At 53.0% G+C, this 18,825-nt stretch overlaps 7 protein-coding genes across 7 annotated transcripts; 4 read left to right on the plus strand and 3 right to left on the minus strand.

Annotated features, from left to right (window-relative positions):
• Positions 1 to 29: 29 nt before the first annotated feature.
• KRP23_15258 (uncharacterized protein) lies at positions 30 to 773 on the plus strand (the record flags this gene model as incomplete). Its single annotated transcript, XM_067886178.1, has 2 exons — positions 30 to 191; positions 258 to 773. The coding sequence occupies 2 exons, from the start codon at positions 30 to 32 to the stop codon at positions 771 to 773; spliced, it is 678 nt and encodes a 225-aa protein (XP_067736666.1).
• A 202-nt stretch (positions 774 to 975) lies between these two features.
• On the minus strand, positions 976 to 1,307 carry KRP23_15259 (uncharacterized protein; the record flags this gene model as incomplete). Its single annotated transcript, XM_067886179.1, has 2 exons — positions 976 to 993; positions 1,080 to 1,307. 2 exons carry the CDS (start codon positions 1,305 to 1,307, stop codon positions 976 to 978), a joined length of 246 nt encoding a protein of 81 aa, XP_067736667.1.
• A 590-nt stretch (positions 1,308 to 1,897) lies between these two features.
• On the plus strand, positions 1,898 to 3,093 carry KRP23_15260 (Solute carrier family 15 member 1; the record flags this gene model as incomplete). Its single annotated transcript, XM_067886180.1, has 4 exons — positions 1,898 to 1,906; positions 1,972 to 2,072; positions 2,137 to 3,014; positions 3,080 to 3,093. The coding sequence occupies 4 exons, from the start codon at positions 1,898 to 1,900 to the stop codon at positions 3,091 to 3,093; spliced, it is 1,002 nt and encodes a 333-aa protein (XP_067736668.1).
• Positions 3,094 to 4,873: 1,780 nt separating this feature from the next.
• KRP23_15261 (Centromere protein J) lies at positions 4,874 to 8,390 on the plus strand (the record flags this gene model as incomplete). The annotated part of the gene is made up of 4 exons (XM_067886181.1): positions 4,874 to 5,051; positions 5,117 to 7,083; positions 7,165 to 7,944; positions 8,019 to 8,390. 4 exons carry the CDS (start codon positions 4,874 to 4,876, stop codon positions 8,388 to 8,390), a joined length of 3,297 nt encoding a protein of 1,098 aa, XP_067736669.1.
• Positions 8,391 to 9,053: 663 nt separating this feature from the next.
• On the plus strand, positions 9,054 to 11,049 carry KRP23_15262 (Sphingosine kinase 1; the record flags this gene model as incomplete). Its single annotated transcript, XM_067886182.1, has 5 exons — positions 9,054 to 9,096; positions 9,200 to 9,807; positions 9,857 to 10,067; positions 10,130 to 10,188; positions 10,258 to 11,049. The coding sequence occupies 5 exons, from the start codon at positions 9,054 to 9,056 to the stop codon at positions 11,047 to 11,049; spliced, it is 1,713 nt and encodes a 570-aa protein (XP_067736670.1).
• Positions 11,050 to 11,205: 156 nt separating this feature from the next.
• On the minus strand, positions 11,206 to 16,440 carry KRP23_15263 (E3 ubiquitin-protein ligase SHPRH; the record flags this gene model as incomplete). The annotated part of the gene is made up of 2 exons (XM_067886183.1): positions 11,206 to 11,711; positions 12,465 to 16,440. 2 exons carry the CDS (start codon positions 16,438 to 16,440, stop codon positions 11,206 to 11,208), a joined length of 4,482 nt encoding a protein of 1,493 aa, XP_067736671.1.
• Positions 16,441 to 17,249: 809 nt separating this feature from the next.
• KRP23_15264 (Solute carrier family 15 member 1) lies at positions 17,250 to 18,367 on the minus strand (the record flags this gene model as incomplete). The annotated part of the gene is made up of 2 exons (XM_067886185.1): positions 17,250 to 17,263; positions 17,329 to 18,367. The coding sequence occupies 2 exons, from the start codon at positions 18,365 to 18,367 to the stop codon at positions 17,250 to 17,252; spliced, it is 1,053 nt and encodes a 350-aa protein (XP_067736672.1).
• Positions 18,368 to 18,825: the final 458 nt, after the last annotated feature.

Raw genomic sequence — 18,825 nt, forward strand, 5'->3', positions numbered from 1 at the left:
CCCACGAGCAGGAGCAACAACACAAAGATATGCTGGCGCGGCTTGCCAGTCCAATAAAGAAATCGGTTGACGAAATCCAAGCGAGCTTGACGACCGGAGCCGAAGAACAAGAGGAGCAACGGGCGCGTATCAAGGAACTCGCGGACAGCGTCAAGGGCGTGGTTGCATCAGTCGCTGATCTCCACCAGCAGGTTTTTGAATTGATAGCCGTGCTGGGTTAGACGTCGTGCTGAAACTTACCACGCGCATGTCTGTAGCGTCTCGAGACCAAAGTTGCTTTTAAAGAAAGCCGCAAGACAGTGGCCGATGAGGCAGAGGCTGTGAAAGCAGCGCTCTCTGCGCTTCAAGCGAGAGTCGGCACAGTTGAAGGCAGTGTCAAGTCGTGCTCAGATCTGGTCATTCGGGTGCTTAATGGGGAGAGAATGAAGCATCAGGCATTGCTGTCAGCGGTTGAAGCTTCATCTTGTCACTGCCCTCAAGATGCTGCACCTGCTGAAGTCACTTCAGAAGGTGGACGAGCTACCAGAAAGCGAAGACGAATTCCGCGTCGTCGCAACTCAGCTGAAAGAAACCCAGCCTGCTACACCTCCCCTCCTTCGGCTGACGGCTCACCCCTACGCACCAGGTCTCGATCCCTGTTTCGCTATGAAGACGGCACTCGATCTGGGCGAGAGATGGATCAGATTGAAGCGGATAGCGGTGGTCTTTACCACGCACTCCAGCGCATTGAGGCTCTCCGGGCGAAGCGTTGCAACTACCTGCACGACCTCTAAGTTGCGCACGGCACACCTACAAGCAGCTTCCAGACAGTCACCAAAATGACCACCTCAACCCCAAACAACAACAAGCCTGCGATTCGCGTTCGCTTGTATTTTCATGGTTTTTCTGTCATGTTTTTCCTTTTCAGGTCGCGCCCCGCTGCTCGCTCGACCACATATTGTTTTAATTCTCGCTCGCCGAGTGTCCAGTCAGCACCTAGAATTCCGGTCGCGTCTGTACAAGTTCCAAGAAATAGCAGATTTGGTAAGTACTTCAGCTTCTCGTCAATCGCTCACCAGTTCCTGAGCTTATTAGCGTACCGGGTAGCCAGCACCGTGCGTGGGGTCCTGGATGAGCTTGCCGTACTCCTCGCGGATGCTTTTGCATGCCATCTTGTGGTTCACGCCGTTCTCGCGGTAGCACGTAGCCAGCTCCTCGCGCACGACCTTGAGTGTCTCCTGCGCGAGCTGCACGCGCTTGGCGTACTCGCGCTCGGCGGCGCGGATGGCCAGGATCTCGTCCTTGGAACGGAGCTGTGCGGCGTACATGGCTGCCCCCAGACTCTCGGTAAAATACTAGACCGCCGGGATGACGGTGGCCTCTGAAATGAAGGAGGGGGAGGACGGAGGGCACAGGTATAATTTATACATATACTATGATAACGAAGAGGGGATGTCACTATAAAGGTACCGGTTCATTGGATCACTCGTACTTAGTGTGTCATCATTAACAGCGCTACTCGCCTGGGAATCTAATGCATGCTGCGACTCTCATGTGGAGGCAAAAGCTACAGTGTACGCTTGTTAATTTACTACTACTTTGGATAACACACACTGCTTCTTTCTTCCCACGTGGTGGCCACGATCTACAATACCGACATTCTGGAGGTGAAGCAGTCGCTGTTGTCATTGGATTCCCGACCCCAAGGTACTTGTCGTTGGATTAGTATGTCTTCCTTGAGCTGAGCTCCCGCCTTGGTGACTCACCAAGACCAATTGTGAGTGCCACGATGCTCACGAACACGTTATGGCTTTCCAGCGCGCCAAAGGAACCATAAAGCGTCGACATGCACTTCGAGCTCGTCACAGCACACAGTTTAATACTGATAAAATGTGGTCATCAATAGGTTACCCTACCGATGATATTGGTTCGTTGGTTCAATGTAGTGGCGACTACTGAAGCTCATTCTTGAAATCACCTCCTACCGCGCAGATGTCCAAACAACCATCTCCGTCTCCGGTCCTCACACCCCAGTTGACCCCTTCGGTCACCGATTACGGGATCACTAAGCTCTGGGATGAGCGCCCCGCCAAGTATGCCAAGCATGTGCTCAGGAGCGTCTGCATGCATCATTCTGTTTATCTTGTCGGCGTTCAGCCAAGTCACGAATTTTGCCATCGCGCAGTCGCTCAAGAACTTTTTCCAGAAGCTAGGGTGGTCCAACAAAGGCTCCACCTCGATGAAGCTGACGTTCGACTCTCTGTGTCAGTTCATGTGCATCATTGCTGGCTACATCTCTGACGAGCGCCTCGGGAAGTTCAAGACGTTGCTGTCTGCTGCTACTCTCGACTGCTTCGGCCTCCTCCTCCTCGTCGTTGCTGCGTTGCCCACAGTGTTAAGCCACGTCGGTGCAAGCAAGACTATCTTCAACATCGGTCTGTTTCTCGGCGTTGCAACCTCCCAAGTCTGTCTTCGAGCACTTATCATCTCGTATGGAGGTGATCAGTTTTCACCCGCGGCTCCTGCGACCGAGAAGTCTCTGTTTTTCAGCATCCAATATGCTGTCGCGAATGTTGGTGCGTTTATCGGCTACGCTGCGTTCCCGTACGTGTCCATCCACGGAATGGGTGCTATTCCCGCGGACTACGGCTACGTCAGTGTGTATATTGCCGGCTTCGCCATGGTTCTTTTGTTCCTGGGGCTACTCTGGATCTCTCGCCAACGCTACGTGAACGTGCCTCCGACGAGGGAGTCGATCGCCCTAGTGATCAAGATCATGACGACCCACGCGAAGAAGAACTTCAATGCCAAGATGATCACGCTCGGCACAATCCTGTACGTTGCCGCGTTTGCGTTGAACATCCTGGCTTCCTTCCTGTCGGACCATGGCGAAGTTGGTCACAACATTTCGTACGCATGTGGTGTGATGATCGTGGTTGCAACGTTCCTCTGGATCTACTTCGGTTGCACTTCGACATTCATGGAGGTCGCTAAGGATACAGTCAGCGGTCAATTTGACGGTGACCTCGTGGATGGTGTGAAGCAAGTGATTCGGATTCTGCCACTCAATGCTTTCCAAGTGGTGTTTTGGATGTGCCAGAATCAGCGAGGTAACAACCAATCGATCGTGCAACAGACAGATATGCGTCTCGGCAGCGGCCCGGACGCTAGTCAAATGCCGGGCCCCTCGGTTCAAGCGTTTAACCCCATAGGCTGTATGGTCTTCGTCGCACTCACCGAGAAGGTGGTCTACCCGATGTACACGAAGTTCGTTGGAAAGCCACCGAGTCGCTACGGCAAGGTGCTTGCCGGCTACTGCGTCGTCACTGTGGCCATGCTTTGGACGGGCTGCTACGAGATCATCCGTCGCAGCGCCGATCCGCTCACCTATGTGGACTCTAACGGTGAAGCTCAATTCATCCTGAACGACGATGGAGGGCAAGTGATGAACGACATTCCGTGGTGGACGGCCATCCTGCAATACCTATTGGTAGCGCTTTCGGAGGTTCTGGCTGCTGTTGCGTCCTACGACATCAACTACTCGGAGGTTCCGCAGAGTATGCGCAGTACGTCCATCGCGCTCGCTTTCTTCGCCAACTCCATGGGTAACACTCTGATGTCTATCATGGTGCTTCTCTTTGGCAAGTTTATCCCGTCCGACCTGAACGATAAGCATATCGAGTATATGCACTTTACTGTCGGTGGTATCATGATCGTGACTATCGTCCTGTTCGTGGTAGTGATGAATAAAAGGTAGATTGGAATGATTTCTCCTCTGGGCAAGGAGGAATGCAAAGAAGAGGAGAAGAAAGCGGGGCTTAGAGGTGCATAACTGGCAATCTTCTCTTTGTCTAAATGGATGCACTGGTGACGAAGCATTGCTTTTACCCCCCTCCCCTAAACAAAAATTAAATGTACACGTCCGATTTCACTTGCGAAGGAAACACCTCTGTGTTGTGCGAGCTAGCTCATTGAATCTGGAGGTCCTGTTTGCTACTTCCCAAGGATTCTCAACCTGACTTGCCGTTTTAGTGAAGTTGTTGAAATTGGATGCTGGGGAGCTATAACAAGGCTCGCAAATCCTCCACTACTCGGATGTACTTCCGCACACCCATCAGCCATTTCTGATCATTATCATGATCTTTCCAGGTTCCCGTCGCCCCTCTTACTTATCCCCTATATGCGCCGGAGCTACATCTCAGTACCGCAAGCCCCGCACTGAGTGAGTTGAACCCGGTCGACCACGATTAAGACGGTCAAAAGACCCTCGTGTTGTTAGCGGTGGGAAATGTTGTGTGCAGATATCCTCCGTGTTGCGTTTAAGTTTCATGTACTTAGTGTTAAGAAGTACGATGTGCACGAAATGTTGATAGCAAGCCACACACAAGCATATTCACTAGTATACCACCACCTTCATAAACTTTGAAGCAAAACGAAGAGAATGAAACTTGGTTTGATTGTTGGTGCTCACGTTTGCAGTTAAAAAGCTATAGTTTACTTTATCTTCACAGTCGCACTCAGTGGATTGACAGATATAAAGGTTTCTCGTCATCGCACCCTACTTGTAAAGGACCCCCACATGCAAACACAGAGGATACTGGAAGTATCAGAGCTTTTTTTGTTTCTCGATTCTCACCACCGCGGGCCTTTGGCCTACTCAGATGACCGTCGTGAAACTATCGAGATAAAGGAATCATCATTTTCCCCAGTCTGAAGGCAACACCCACACGCACAACAACATACTCCGCTGGTTTACTCCCCTGTCGTCTCCCGCTGCACTTCTGAAAATGAGCTCACATTGACAGCGGCGGCTTTCCCTTCAAAGCCATCCACCCGTTTCGAGCTCGTAAAAACGGCTTCTTACAAACGTAATTACGCCGTATCGACCAGCTAAATGAACATTTCATCCAATCGCGGCGAGTTTGACCTTTTGTGGAAAGTCGGACCTGGACCTGGCAACGACGGCTTGACCATGGCGCCCGGCGGTCGCGCGTGGCGCAAGGAGAATGACGCGGGCAACCGGCGCTTGAGCGTCACCTCCAGCGAGGACGTCCCAGTATCAGGTGCAAAAGGTACGCGCTGTTTATGCCTGCGGTGCTTGAATGAGACTCCTCACCGTCTTTTGTGTTGCTGATAGTTCCATTCGAGGAGCTGCTGGCGCGGGAATTGCGTAAATCCGAGGGAAACGGGGCTAAATCAACGGTAACAGCCACTGGAAAAGTGAGCAAGAAGCCTTTCCTTAAAAGAGGAGCGCGAGGCTGGTGGATGCAGCGGCCTGGGGCCAAGCAGAAGGTGGTGAAACACAAGCTCGTGTCGAAGGTAGAGGAGGAGGAGGTGTCAGTGACGAGGAGGCAGAAGCAAAGGAAGAGGAGCTCATTGGCCTCTTCTTCGGGGACTTTGTCGCCTGTTACGACACCTCCAGAGCTAGTGCGGACCGCTCCAGGTCCATCGCAGACGCTGTCGCCGCCGGTGTCGCCAATACGGCAGACACAACGCAACAACCAGGCTGATAATGATGGATATCAGGCGCAGTATAGGAAGCAACAGGCGGATCATTTCGCAGAGTGGCAAAACGCGTCGTTCCGCTCTACAACAAGCACGGATATAATGGGCATGAAGCACGTGCGTCAGTCATACGAAGCCAAGCAGGAGCGGGAAGCGAATGAGATGGCCGAGTTTGAGGCAATTGAGCGCGATCTGGCAGCGGAGAAAGAGGCGTATTTGATGGAGAAGCAACAGCAACAGTCAGCTTCAGCAGCTGAGCGACGGGATCAGGTTCCGGATACCCAGACAGATGAAAATCACTGGGGTCTACCGTATTCTTCCTTCGTGTCGGATCTGCACGAACAAGAGCGGTCTAGGTGGCAAACTGCTAAGTCAGGCTCGATATTCGACGACAATCTGGACGAGGAAGCAGACTCGGCGCTCGTATTTGACGACCACTCAACCCTGTCGAAGGATGACTGGATGGCCGATCGGGGTGGATTTACCAACCAACTTCGTGATCACTTTGGATACGGCAACAATTACGGTGACCCTCCTTCTGAACTGAGCGCTGTCAGCTTCGATGATTCTGTGCCGTGGGATGACGGTTTATCGTTTCAGCCACGGCAAAGCTTGGCTCCAGAACAACGTTCCAATGTTGATTCTGCCACTGGTGGCCGGTATGGTTTAGTTAATAGAGCACCCGATATGGATGGCAGACAACAACCAACAGCCCGCGCAGCCTACTTTGCGGAGCATGCCGATGACAACACTGATACCCTTGGACACAATGAAATGGACGTTCCCGATCGCTCAGCACACAGTAATGCTCCTGTCTCATCGCTGGTACAGCACGTATTCGGAGAACATGAGCAGGATGAAGGCCTCAATAGTACTAGCCCATCGCATGACGATGATGTTGACTCAACTGCTGGTGGCGGTGGCAATGGACGTGGCAAAAACGGACTTCCCGTGCCACCGCCGCCTCCTGCTCAGGACAAATCGCTGTCGACGCTGAAACAAAAGTTGCGCGGGAAGCAAAAGCCACCTGCCGTGAGGACAGCGACCAGCAAAACCAAAACTGATAGCAAACGCGCGGGGACTGCGAAGGGTAAAACTACTGCGTCTTCACGCGCACCACAAAAGCAGAAAGCAGGCGCAAATACGGGCAAACCGCCGCAACCTCATGGTCGAATCTCGCAGCCAACAGACTCTGGCATGATCCTGCCCGCGGTTATCGAAGAAAAACTGTACGAGCTAGAGGAAGAAGTCAAATTCTACAAATCAGAGACGCTGCAGCTTCAAAAGCGCAAGGACTACTTTGAACAAGAGGTGAAGAAGCTAGCCCTCGAACGGGACGAGTTTGCGCAATATCAGCAGAAACAGCGCGTACTCATTGAGAAAGAATGGGAGCAAGAGCGCGCCAAGATGAAAACAGAGCAGAAACTCCAGGACCGGCAGTGGAAACTGCGTATGAACGCGACAATATCACACCAGAGTCGAAAAGACCGCGGTGAGGTGGAATTACTCAAGGCGCAAATTGTGAAGATGCAGCTTGATGAAAAGGATCTCACGACCAAGTGGAAGGCTGGGAACGACAACTTGCGGCAACGCCTGATGGTATGTGTTTCTAATGTGATTACTTGCTGACTCGTATCTGTGTCGTTAGTAACTGATTGTATTGTTGCCTGACGTGCTCAGGAATTGGAGGAGAAAAACCGAGAGCTGAGTGATGAAATTAAGTTCCTGGAAAAAGATCGCTTGGAGCAGTGGGGGAAATATGAGTGCCTAGTGAAGGAGAAACAGGAGGCTACTCGATCGCAAACAACACCCAGGATAACTTCTGAAGCAGCTCCTTTTGTTCTGGGTGAAAGGAACGAGCTTCGCACCATAGACGACGTTTTAGCGATTAAGGGAACTGCAGATGAACTCTTGCAAAGATGGAGTTTCCCGAACGAAGGCAGTCGCTCTGAAGAAAGCGGTAATCAAGACCATGCATTTACAGAGCACCCTGGGTACCATCATCATCTGCAATCTAACACAGTGGATGACTACAACCCGAAGCGATACAGTTTCGATCAAGAAGACCCCAAGCACTCAAGCGAAGGAGTTTTCACTGATTACTCTAACCTAACACGCAAAAGGGAGGACAAGTATGCTAGCGACGCAGACGACGCTCGTGCAAGCGCTGGCGCCGCCACGTTCGAATGGGCAATTCCGAATTCGGAAGATGATGAAGCTCTGCACGGTCTGGATTGTCGGAAATCTGGCGATGGTGATGTGGATGGCGCTATTTCGGCGTTCACTGCGTCAGTGTCAGAGCCCAAAACGGTGAGTCAAGAGATTGCACACTCCGGCGGGAAGAAGGAGTTGCTGTTCTCGGACGGCAGCAGGAAGATCACATTCCCGGACGGCAACGAGAAGGATATTGACGCTAACGGCCACATTGTCATCAAGTTCACGAACGGTGACCACAAAGAGGTATGTTAATTGTAGTACGAAGTGCATGGGTCGTATCACTAACGGTTTTCTTCTGGTTGATGCAACTGCTGCAGCTCTTCCCTGACACAGGGATCAGTGTATATTACTACTACGAGGCCCAGACGAAGCTAACGACGTACCCAGACAATCGAACGGTGTACGAATTTCCGAATCAGCAGGTCGAGACGAGCTTCCCCGATGGCACGACGGAAATCCAGTTCGCCGACGGTATCAAGAAGACCATCCGCCCGAACGGCGACGAGTTCTCTGTGTTCCCGGACGGCACCACCATGCTCGAGCAGCCCGACGGCCTGCGCGAAGTGACGCTGCTCAACCAGAAGAAGATACGCTACTTCCCGGACGGGCACATGGCCTGCGTGACGTCCAGCGGCCAGGAAACCCGCGTTCGCTCGGATTCCGAGCTCAAACAGCTCATGGAGACATGAAGTAAAATAATACACGGCAGCACTATTTAACCCCCCTCCCCTCCAATTCACCGATGTCAGAGGGTACGACAAGTCAGAAATCTAGAGGTGTCGGCTATTGTCGTTTTTGTAAGATAGTGTAAAACACTAGCGAGGGGAGCTGTCGTTGCTCCGGAGGATTTCGTGCCGTAATGTACTGATCAAAATCAAAAGTGAGAGCTGCTACCCAGTCCATACATTGGGAAGGTCCGTCCGTGCAGCTCTCTCAAGTGTAACCATTGCTGGCCGCACGCATTGTCCTGCTGCATGTACGCACTTCAACATTGCTCTCATGAACCCAGTGTCTGCATCCAATTCGACGGTGTTCTCGAAGGTGTTGTTGTTGACTACACCCCGAGACTTCACTGCTCCAGCAAGCTCTCACTTTTCACTTCGCTCCGTCAAGCGCACTCGTTCAGTCTCCAAGTTCCAGCGTCGCGCAAGCGCCATCCGCGGAGGCGAGGATGAGGAGGAGGAGGAAGAAGAAGATCGCTGAAGGAGTCTCGACAGCCCGTTGTTCGTTGCTGAAGAGCTACCCGCCACATCTAAAAATGCTATTCTAGGCGGACCTCCCAGTGCGGACGTAAGACTCGAGGCTACGTCGACTCGAGAGCTGCTCAACGGATGTCACGTCACGCGACCTACATGACGAGACTGAGCACCGTCCAAGTTTGCTTCAAGACAAGACGTAAGCAGAAAAGTTTCCTAGTGTCGTCATGTGCCTATCTGGAGGGGTTAATTGATCGCTGCATGTAAATGTGCCATAATCATCCGGACACAACCCTAAACAGGAGTGTCTCGGTCTCCAACGTCATTCCGAAATCTATCGATGGAGGCATATCTGGGCAAGTTCTGGCCGCAGGGCTCCGTGTCCGTGAGCTGCCGCGTGTACGCGAGCCAGCGCCGCGCCGACGAGCACAAGCGGCTGCAGCTGACGTCTAAGGGCATCGAGCTGCGTGCCGTGGGGCCATCGTCGTCCAGCGAGCCGGATGTGATCCCCTGGAGCGTCGTCTTGGGTGCGTCCGAGTCCACGAGCGGCATCCGGCGGCGCTTCGTGGCCGCGTACGAGGGCAGCGAGTACGGCGAAGAAAAGGAGTTTGTGGTGTTCGGATGTGCGCCCAAGGGGCTTGGCGGAGGGCGTGGAGGCCTCCTGGGCGGCCTCGCGTCCCTGGCTACGGCGGTGCTGCCCACGGCGCTCACGGGAGCCAAAGCCAAGGACGCGGGCGTGGACCGGGAGCTGCTGCAGTGGGTGTTCAGGTGTGACGATGAGGACGGAGACGCAGTGGCCATGAGGACGGTGAAAGCCATCAGGTTCCTGGCAGACCCGAGGGTGGAGCAGACGGGCGTCAAGGCGGCCGAGAAGCTGCTGGATCCGTACGGATTCATGCCGCCACGGAAGGTGAGGGAGACGGGGGAGGGAGGGTTGATGGGGGCTGACGACGGTGTAGTTTATGGTGGTGATCAACCCTGCAGGAGGGAAGGGCGATGCGCAGCAGACGTTTGAGCAGCAGGTGGCGCCCGTGCTGGAGCAGGCAAACGTGGAGGTGGAGACCGTCATCACGCGTAAAGCTGCCCATGCAACCGATATTCTGGCCGAGGTGCCCCTGAACAAGTATGACTGCGTTGTGGCAGTCGGAGGAGACGGGTTGCTGTCAGAGAGTGAGTGTGTACATTGTGGAGGTGAAGGGTGTTGGAAGGCTCATATTGTCGTTTTGCTACAGTGTTGCAAGGGTTAATGACGCGCAAGGACTGGCAGCAAGCCATTCTGCAGCCGCTGGGGGTGAGACCAGCCTGATTAATGAGGATCTATGCCGTTTTGACTAACATGATGCTACTATGATGTTTGCAGATTGTCCCGGGTGGATCAGGCAATGGTCTCTCTGCGTCGCTGTTATCAAGAGCTGGAGAACGTTTCGAGGCGATCAACGCGGCGTACTCCCTCGCAAAGGGCCACACGCAGGAGCTAGATCTGTTCACTGCCACCAACGGCGACGGAAAAGTCATGCACGGCTTCTTGTCTCTGGAGTGGGCCTTCATTGCCGACATGGACATCAAATCCGAGCGGTACCGATATTTCGGTGATATGCGCTTCCTTATTGCGTCCACGCTGCAGATTTTTGGGTTCGGACAGACGGACTTCCCTGGTCGACTACGTTACCTGGTCTCCAAGGAAGACGAGCCGCTACCGACAAAGTATCACGACACTTTCGGTGGCAAGGAGACGACAGCCAAGCCAACATGCATTTGTCTTGATAAGGAAAAAGAAGGAGAAAAGTCTGAAGAGTGGAAGGAGCTGGATGGCCCGTTCTACATGTTCTGGAGCATGAACGTCTCCCACGCCGCCGCGGACGCTCACATCGCACCACCCGCCGGGATTTCCGATGGCTACTTCTATTTGATGCTAGTTTCGGGCGAAAGTTTTTCACGCATGGGACTCGCTAGCCTGATGATGGGGATTGAGGAAGGAACCCACCTGGATGCAGAGCGTGTACAACTCATCCGAACGCGTGCCTTTACCGTGCGTGCCAGCAATGCCGACGACCTCATGTGTGTCGATGGCGAGCTCTTTCCTGGACCTGAAGTGAAGATCGAGGTGCACCGCGCGTTGGGTCGCGTGCTTTGTCTCCCGGGAAAGAAGTAGCATGCTGCGGATGGATAGAGACGCTAACGAGGCGTATTTTGAAGGATGCACGGCGAAGGTAAACTGTAACCGAAGCTTTGATTATGTCAGAGCATTTGATTGACGGCGCAGACAAGTTGGTAGATGATTGGCACACCACTAAACCTTCCAATGTTGTCACTCATATGTTGCTTTCCACACACGGATCTCTTCCATAATGCGCGCACGATAGCGCTTGAGTATTTGTGGGTCAACACGCTCGATCACTTCTCCAGAATTCTCGTCGGAGGGGTATGGAAGGTCAAGCAGCTCCTTAGCGACGAAAAGTGCCACTGACTTGTTGAACAATCTCGTTTGAGGCTCCTGGGTCGCACTGCGGAGACTTTGGGTTTCTTCTCGCGCCTCTGCTGCACGCCGACGCTCCACGAAGTTATGCGCTGTGTGACGACTGATACTCTTTTCATTCAGTAGCACCAGTTCCTCCCAGAATAATGTCTCCGCAGCAGCAGCCGTATAATCCGAGTCTCCGTGCAGTAGCATCGTCAGTTCTTGCATCGTCAATTTTTCTTGCTCTTTACGTCCAGGCGCCACACCCAGGCGCTGGAGCCCTTCGTCATCATCATCACTATGGATTTCGGCGCCTTCATTTTCTGTTTGCTCAGTATTTGCTTTTTGCTTGTGACCTAGGCGATAAATTCGTTCTTCGATTGAACCTTGAACAATAAAACGATGCACGCGAGTGCGCCGTGTCTGACCCAAACGATGAACACGGTTGACCGCTTGTGCCTCGATACTATTGCTGAGTAGGGGTTCGACCAGGATAACCTCGGTCGCTTCTACGATATTGAGTCCATTGGCACCAACTTTGAAGGGCAGCGCTAGCACACAGGCGGCTGGACACACTTGAAACTGACTCAAAAGCTTCGGTAGCTGGCGCTTCGTTCCGTACATGAAGCAACGTACGCCAAGACGTGGTAAAGCTTGTACCACTAACTCCAGCATTTGAGACCACTGGGAAAATAGCAAGCATTTCACGCCCGGGTTTTCCTGTCGAAGCATATCGACACGCCTCAGTAAGGCATCAAGCTTAGACCCTAAGCTCCCTGAAGGCGAAGGCTGTCGTGGAACCTCCGGCATGGCTTCGGCTTCGTTTGGGTTCTCAGGGTTGCTTGAGTCCGATGGCGAACCGTCCACAACAATAGTTATTCTTTCAACGGAGCATACACGACGGCAGGTTGGGCAGCGAACATTTTTCCGGGTATGACGGCGACTACCAGTCAGGTTGGATACACAAGCCGTACAGAAGACGTGCGCACAGGGCAATACAGCGCGCCTTTGCGTAAATTCCTGCAGACAGACGGCACATGTAGACCGCGCAGATTGTGGCAGTCTGTAAGCTTCCGAGTTTTGCTGTGACAGACGAGCATGCGACTCACTCTGTAGCTGCAAAAGATACCGTAGTTGAGCCATTTTGTCCCGCAGATCAAGGTCGGCGGCAGCGCGCTCTTCCTCCAACTCGGCAGCTCGTACCGGCACCTCTACGCGCTCCAATTTGTACAGCCGCTCAGCTTTTGTGTGTGCCGCTGGTTCCCCAGGCTGCCGTAGTCTTAACTGGCTGCACGCCATAACCAATTCGTCCAACGCGCCTAGACGCTGATGCTGAGTCTGGAAAAGCTTCTTTGCTGCTTGCCACTCACGCTGCAGTTTCACCCAGAAGTCCGTCTCAGTTTGCATAGAAATTTGAATATTGGTTGCAAGCATTCTTCCATCCTGCTGTGAGCGTAAAGCACTACGTGCACAGCTAGCAATCTCCTTGAATATCTCAATGAATAGAGATACCGATAAACCTCCAGCAGTGGCCTTGGTCTCAGTACCGGTGACATCATCATCCAATTCTTCATCATCTATCAAGTCCTTGATTCTTCCTTTTCCGACAAAAGTTTTGTCGATTCCAAGAAAATGTTTTCGATAGGCTTCAAGCTCCTTGTACAACTGACAATGGACACACGTCGGGCCCGTTCCACCGTCACGGCACTTTGCACAATTTCCAGATAGTTCAATATCGGCATCTGTAGGTGATCCGTCGCTTAGAGCCTCAAGACGCCCAAAAAGGTCTCGTCGTCGTTTTGCTAATGCTTCCAACTCGCGCACGAGCAATAACCGCAAAGAGCGCGTGCTCACGAGCTGAGAGCAAAATGTCGTTCCCCAACGAGTGTCAAACCCAGAAAGTCGAGCTTGTACTCGGGCCACCAGCTGCTGTTCGTTGTTTCGCTCGCTTTGCTCAACAATGCCAAGGGCTTCATTCCACCAACCCCCCGACGTACACAGCATTTTTGACGGTACCTCAGATGAATGTCTCTGGCTTGTAGCGATCTCCTGGTTGATTCTTTTGAAATTACTGAGAGCTTGGGCATGCAGGACATCCACTTGCATCAGATAGTATTGTCTGATGTACTGAGCACTTTGTCCAAGCAATGCGCATTCGTGAGAAATGGTCATTCGGTCCTCATTGCCCAGACCACCTGAGTCAGGAAGCAGGCCTGTCGGCGAGATGCGTTTCTCTAAAGCGGGCAGATCGGGTAGCAGACTCAACTTCGTTGGATCCACGGTTGCTGCATTGCCTTCCGAAGAAATAGCTCCCTTCTTGGCGTTATTACCAGGAAGCGCATACAACTTCTGGATGCACTTCTCGAGGTTCTGTAGTATGTGTAGTCGTGGAAGCAGATCAGCGCGAAAATGCGGCCAATTTGTGCGAATAAGGCTAATTTCTGCCATATACTTGAGGGCGGCACCCGGCATGTCGCTATCAAGCACAAGAATAGCAGCCAAACCATTTTGCGCTCCGATAAACTGCCGCTGTGCCTCCTCGCATTCACGTTTTGCCTTATTCACGAGCTCTTGAAGAAAGGCATCCATAGTCATAACAGTGCCGGTTGTCAAGTTGCCTCCGGAGCCCCACGCTTGCCTAGCACCACCGACCTGGGGATGACAGCACAACTGTCGCAAAACGAGCAGATCCCGCCACAAGCTATCGTCTCGCTCAATGACATCACTCGTCCGCGAGCTCTGTCTCTGGCGCTGCTGGATGAGAGAAACAATGTGTTTTTCCTGCCGATCGTAGAAGTGTCGCTCCACAGCAGCGAAGTGACACCAAACAACTTCGCTCTTTTGCGGCGGAAGGCCCAACTGATCCAGCACGTGCCTCTTGCCGGTGCGCCACAAAATTCCACCTCCACTAACAGCACCATCTGCACCTTGGCCATCCCATAGAAGCAGATCTAGTACACGGTCAACCGCTCCTTGGACGAAATTGTGTTCAACAGATTCTCGAAAGAATCCCAAATCTAAACTCTCTCGCTCGTCATGCTCTGCCTGAACTCGTTGAAGATTTACCTCGGAAGTATCCTCCGTCTGTGGCGAGGTGTACGGCGGGATACGCAAAAACCGTAAGTAGCCGAACAACTCGCTCACACGTGATGAGAATGGTGTACCCGTGACCACCCATCGGTTACTAGCGCTAAGTCTTGATAGCGTTAGCGCTGCTTGTAAACGCGTGTTCTCCACTCCAACCTGAGCCTCGTCCATGCAGACGCGCCAGAAATTCAATGCTACGAGTGGAGAGCTCACGAAAGCGTAGCGTTTGCTCTGTGAACGAGTGCTGGAACGACGATCTCCGCCCTCAGTCGTAGGGACGTGGCGTAGATCAGCAGCAAGAGCCTCATACGTCGTTAGTACGACATCATAACGAGCTAAGACAAGGCCCGGTGACGCCAATACTTGCCACGCCGCACTTGGACCCCCTTCCTCCAATCGCGTTTTTAAGGTACGGACGCCTGGATACCGCATTACCGAAAGCGCACCCCCGCGCACGTGACGTGAGAGCTCATTCTCCCACTGCGCATGAATAGGATCAGGCGACACGATAAGAGTTGTGCGGCTCGCAAAGCTTGGCCGCTCGTTGCTTTGGCAATGGTAACACATGAACCCACCACTCGACCATGATTTGTTTGATCGCACTGTGTCGAAATCCCAGAGTCCGCGCGAACTACCGGAAGGGGCTGTGATGGATTCACTGTCGCTACCACTCTCATCAATTTCGTAACCAGTGCAGATCTGGTGGTGCCATGTACCGCAAAATTCGCACTGCACCAGTCCCAGTGGGTGGTTGTCCGACGAACCACAGATACATGCCATTTCATCATTCTCGTCATCTTGATGTACTCCATCATCATCGCGACGACAGGGTGAATGGTAGGACAGCAGTTGCGCTCTCATGGACGGTCGGCGGTGGCTCAGCACGAGTGCGATCACTTCTACTGTTTTACCGAGCCCCATCTCATCGGCAAGAATGCCACCGCGAACCGCTGACAAATCTAACACCTCAGGTCGGAGCTGCTCTAGTTGCAGAGGAAAGGCTGATGGCTCTGGATGGAACGCAGCGCAGTACGGATCATAGGCCTTCAACTGTCCCGCCACTGCTTTACTGAAGGTAACACACACGGGAAGTGTGCCAGCTTGCTGTGTCGACGGATTCTCCCGTGCAAGCATCCAAGAAACAGCAACTTTTTGATACACCCGCAGTGTGGGCAGAAAATCCGTTGAACACGCCTCAACTTGTTCAAATGCACTAATGTTGCGACGCAGCTGCCCTGCTGCGTCAATTCGCGCGTAAATCTCCGGCATCGCAAATGTCTGCCCCTCAAACTGCGCACACGCCGCTTTGTTCGGACCCACGAATCGATCGTACAACACTTCAATCTCGTTCCAGTATCGATATCTGCACGTAATTTCTTCTTCAGACAGCCCCCTCTGCGTGTCGTGAATCTTTTTGAGCAGCCAAATCATCACGTGGTGCATGGCGCGCATTGGCGTCGCTCTCGGAGACGCCTGCACGGGCGCCAAGCTCCGAGAGCTACAACTTTCCACGTACTTGGGCCACGCTACTCCGACCGAGAAGCTAAAGCTCCAGTCACCTTCTTCTCTCTGTCTCTTGGCATTTATATGGAGACTCAGCAGCTTCTGTTCTGCTAACGTGGTGACGTGAGGCTGCCAGGTCTCGTACGTGTGTGGAAAGAGCTCTGATAGGGACAGTTGAGCGTCTGCGTCTGCGTCTTCGTGGTCGTGGTCATGGACTTGCAGCTTCACGTGGTCGTTCTCTATAAGTGTCAGATGCAGTTGCAAAGCAGTTGGAGAACTCTTGCTAGTGCAAAACGCAGTTAGAGAGGACGCGAGGGAAGAATCCACGGGGAACTGGAGCCGCAGCGCGTCGTCTTCGCCCCATTCAGCGGTTGCTGATAGGCTCAGAGGCTCCGTACGCTGACGTTGGACGGTGTTGTGCCTCAGACGCTTGGAGACGCGGCGCTGCGACGGGTCGAGCGGCCGCTTGGACGGCGTCGACTTGCGGCGAGGCATCTTTCTGATTATGACTTGGGAAATTGTGTGAGAATGGTGTTGATAGAGAGTTTCTAACAATGCTTTTGGCTACTGGTTGCCACTGAACCATCTACACAGCACTATTACGCTCATCTTCTTCCTGCTCTTTGTCCTTTGACTTGCCCACACGAGGATTCATCCCCAACTGCATCTTGTTCATCACCACCACATACAGGGAGATGGTCACGACCATGATGCCGGCGAGCGTAAAGTAGAGGTACTCCATGTGGCCGTCGTTCAGGTTGGACGGAATGTACTTGCCGAAGAGAAGCACGAGGACGGAGAGCAGTGTGCTGCCCATGGAGTTGGCGAAGAAAGCGAGCGCGATGGACGTACTGCGCATACTCTGCGGAACCTCCGAGTAGTTGATGTCGTAGGACGCAACAGCAGCCAGAACCTCCGAATGCGCTACCAATAGGTATTGCAGGATGGCCGTCCACCACGGAATGTTGTTCATCACTTGCCCTCCATCGTCGTTCAGGATGAATTGAGCTTCACCGTTAGAGTCCACATAGGTGAGCGGATCGGCGCTGCGACGGATGATCTCGTAGCAGCCCGTCCAAAGCATGGCCACAGTGACGACGCAGTAGCCGGCAAGCACCTTGCCGTAGCGACTCGGTGGCTTTCCAACGAACTTCGTGTACATCGGGTAGACCACCTTCTCGGTGAGTGCGACGAAGACCATACAGCCTATGGGGTTAAACGCTTGAACCGAGGGGCCCGGCATTTGACTAGCGTCCGGGCCGCTGCCGAGACGCATATCTGTCTGTTGCACGATCGATTGGTTGTTACCTCGCTGATTCTGGCACATCCAAAACACCACTTGGAAAGCATTGAGTGGCAGAATCCGAATCACTTGCTTCACACCATCCACGAGGTCACCGTCAAATTGACCGCTGACTGTATCCTTAGCGCCCTCCATGAATGTCGAAGTGCAACCGAAGTAGATCCAGAGGAACGTTGCAACCACGATCATCACACCACATGCGTACGAAATGTTGTGACCAACTTCGCCATGGTCCGACAGGAAGGAAGCCAGGATGTTTAACGCAAACGCGGCAACGTACAGGATTGTGCCGAGCGTGATCATCTTGGCATTGAAGTTCTTCTTCGCGTGGGTCGTCATGATCTTGATCACTAGGGCGATCGACTCCCTCGTCGGAGGCACGTTCACGTAGCGTTGGCGAGAGATCCAGAGTAGCCCCAGGAACAAAAGAACCATGGCGAAGCCGGCAATATACACACTGACGTAGCCGTAGTCCGCGGGAATAGCACCCATTCCGTGGATGGACACGTACGGGAACGCAGCGTAGCCGATAAACGCACCAACATTCGCGACAGCATATTGGATGCTGAAAAACAGAGACTTCTCGGTCGCAGGAGCCGCGGGTGAAAACTGATCACCTCCATACGAGATGATAAGTGCTCGAAGACAGACTTGGGAGGTTGCAACGCCGAGAAACAGACCGATGTTGAAGATAGTCTTGCTTGCACCGACGTGGCTTAACACTGTGGGCAACGCAGCAACGACGAGGAGGAGGAGGCCGAAGCAGTCGAGAGTGGCAGCAGACAGCAACGTCTTGAACTTCCCGAGGCGCTCGTCAGAGATGTAGCCAGCAATGATGCACATGAACTGACACAGAGAGTCGAACGTCAGCTTCATCGAGGTGGAGCCTTTGTTGGACCACCCTAGCTTCTGGAAAAAGTTCTTGAGCGACTGCGCGATGGCAAAATTCGTGACTTGGCTGAACGCCGACAAGATAAACAGAATGATGCAGACGTTCTTGAGCACATGCTTGGCATACTTGGCGGGGCGCTCATCCCAGAGCTTGGTGATCCCGTAATCGGTGACCGAAGGGGTCAACTGGGGTGTGAGCACCGGAGACGGAGATGGTTGTTTGGACATCTGCGCGGCCGAGGGTGATTTCAAGAATGAGCTTTACGACGAGATCTGAGGTCGACAGTGACTTGGACGTTGGCAAAGATCATGACGAAGTCAACGACGGCACTTACCATGGCCATCTTGATGTACGCCCTTTCTTCGTCCATGATGTACGTGTTTGAGATGGTGAAAGTGAAGCAATTAACACCGAGCCTTGCTGCGAGGAAGAGGTCCTTGGCAAAAAATCTTCTCTAACATGTTTGCATGCTGCGCACGCACATGGATCATGCAATACCCGTACATCTATCGACAACAGCCTGGAAGTCTTTTACAAACAAGGAGATTTGAAATGAGCTGAATGTGCTAGGCACCGATATCGCCAAACTGGATCAGCAAGCCTGGTTATTGAAGCCGAAGTGCACGTCTTGGACAGTATGATCTGCGATTGGTTTGTTGATCTGCCTCGTCACGTGGTGCCTGCA

The sequence above is a fragment of the Phytophthora ramorum genome (assembly GCF_020800215.1).
Source record: "Phytophthora ramorum isolate Pr-102 chromosome Unknown Phyram_PR-102_s0027, whole genome shotgun sequence".
NCBI lineage: Eukaryota > Oomycota > Peronosporomycetes > Peronosporales > Peronosporaceae > Phytophthora > Phytophthora ramorum.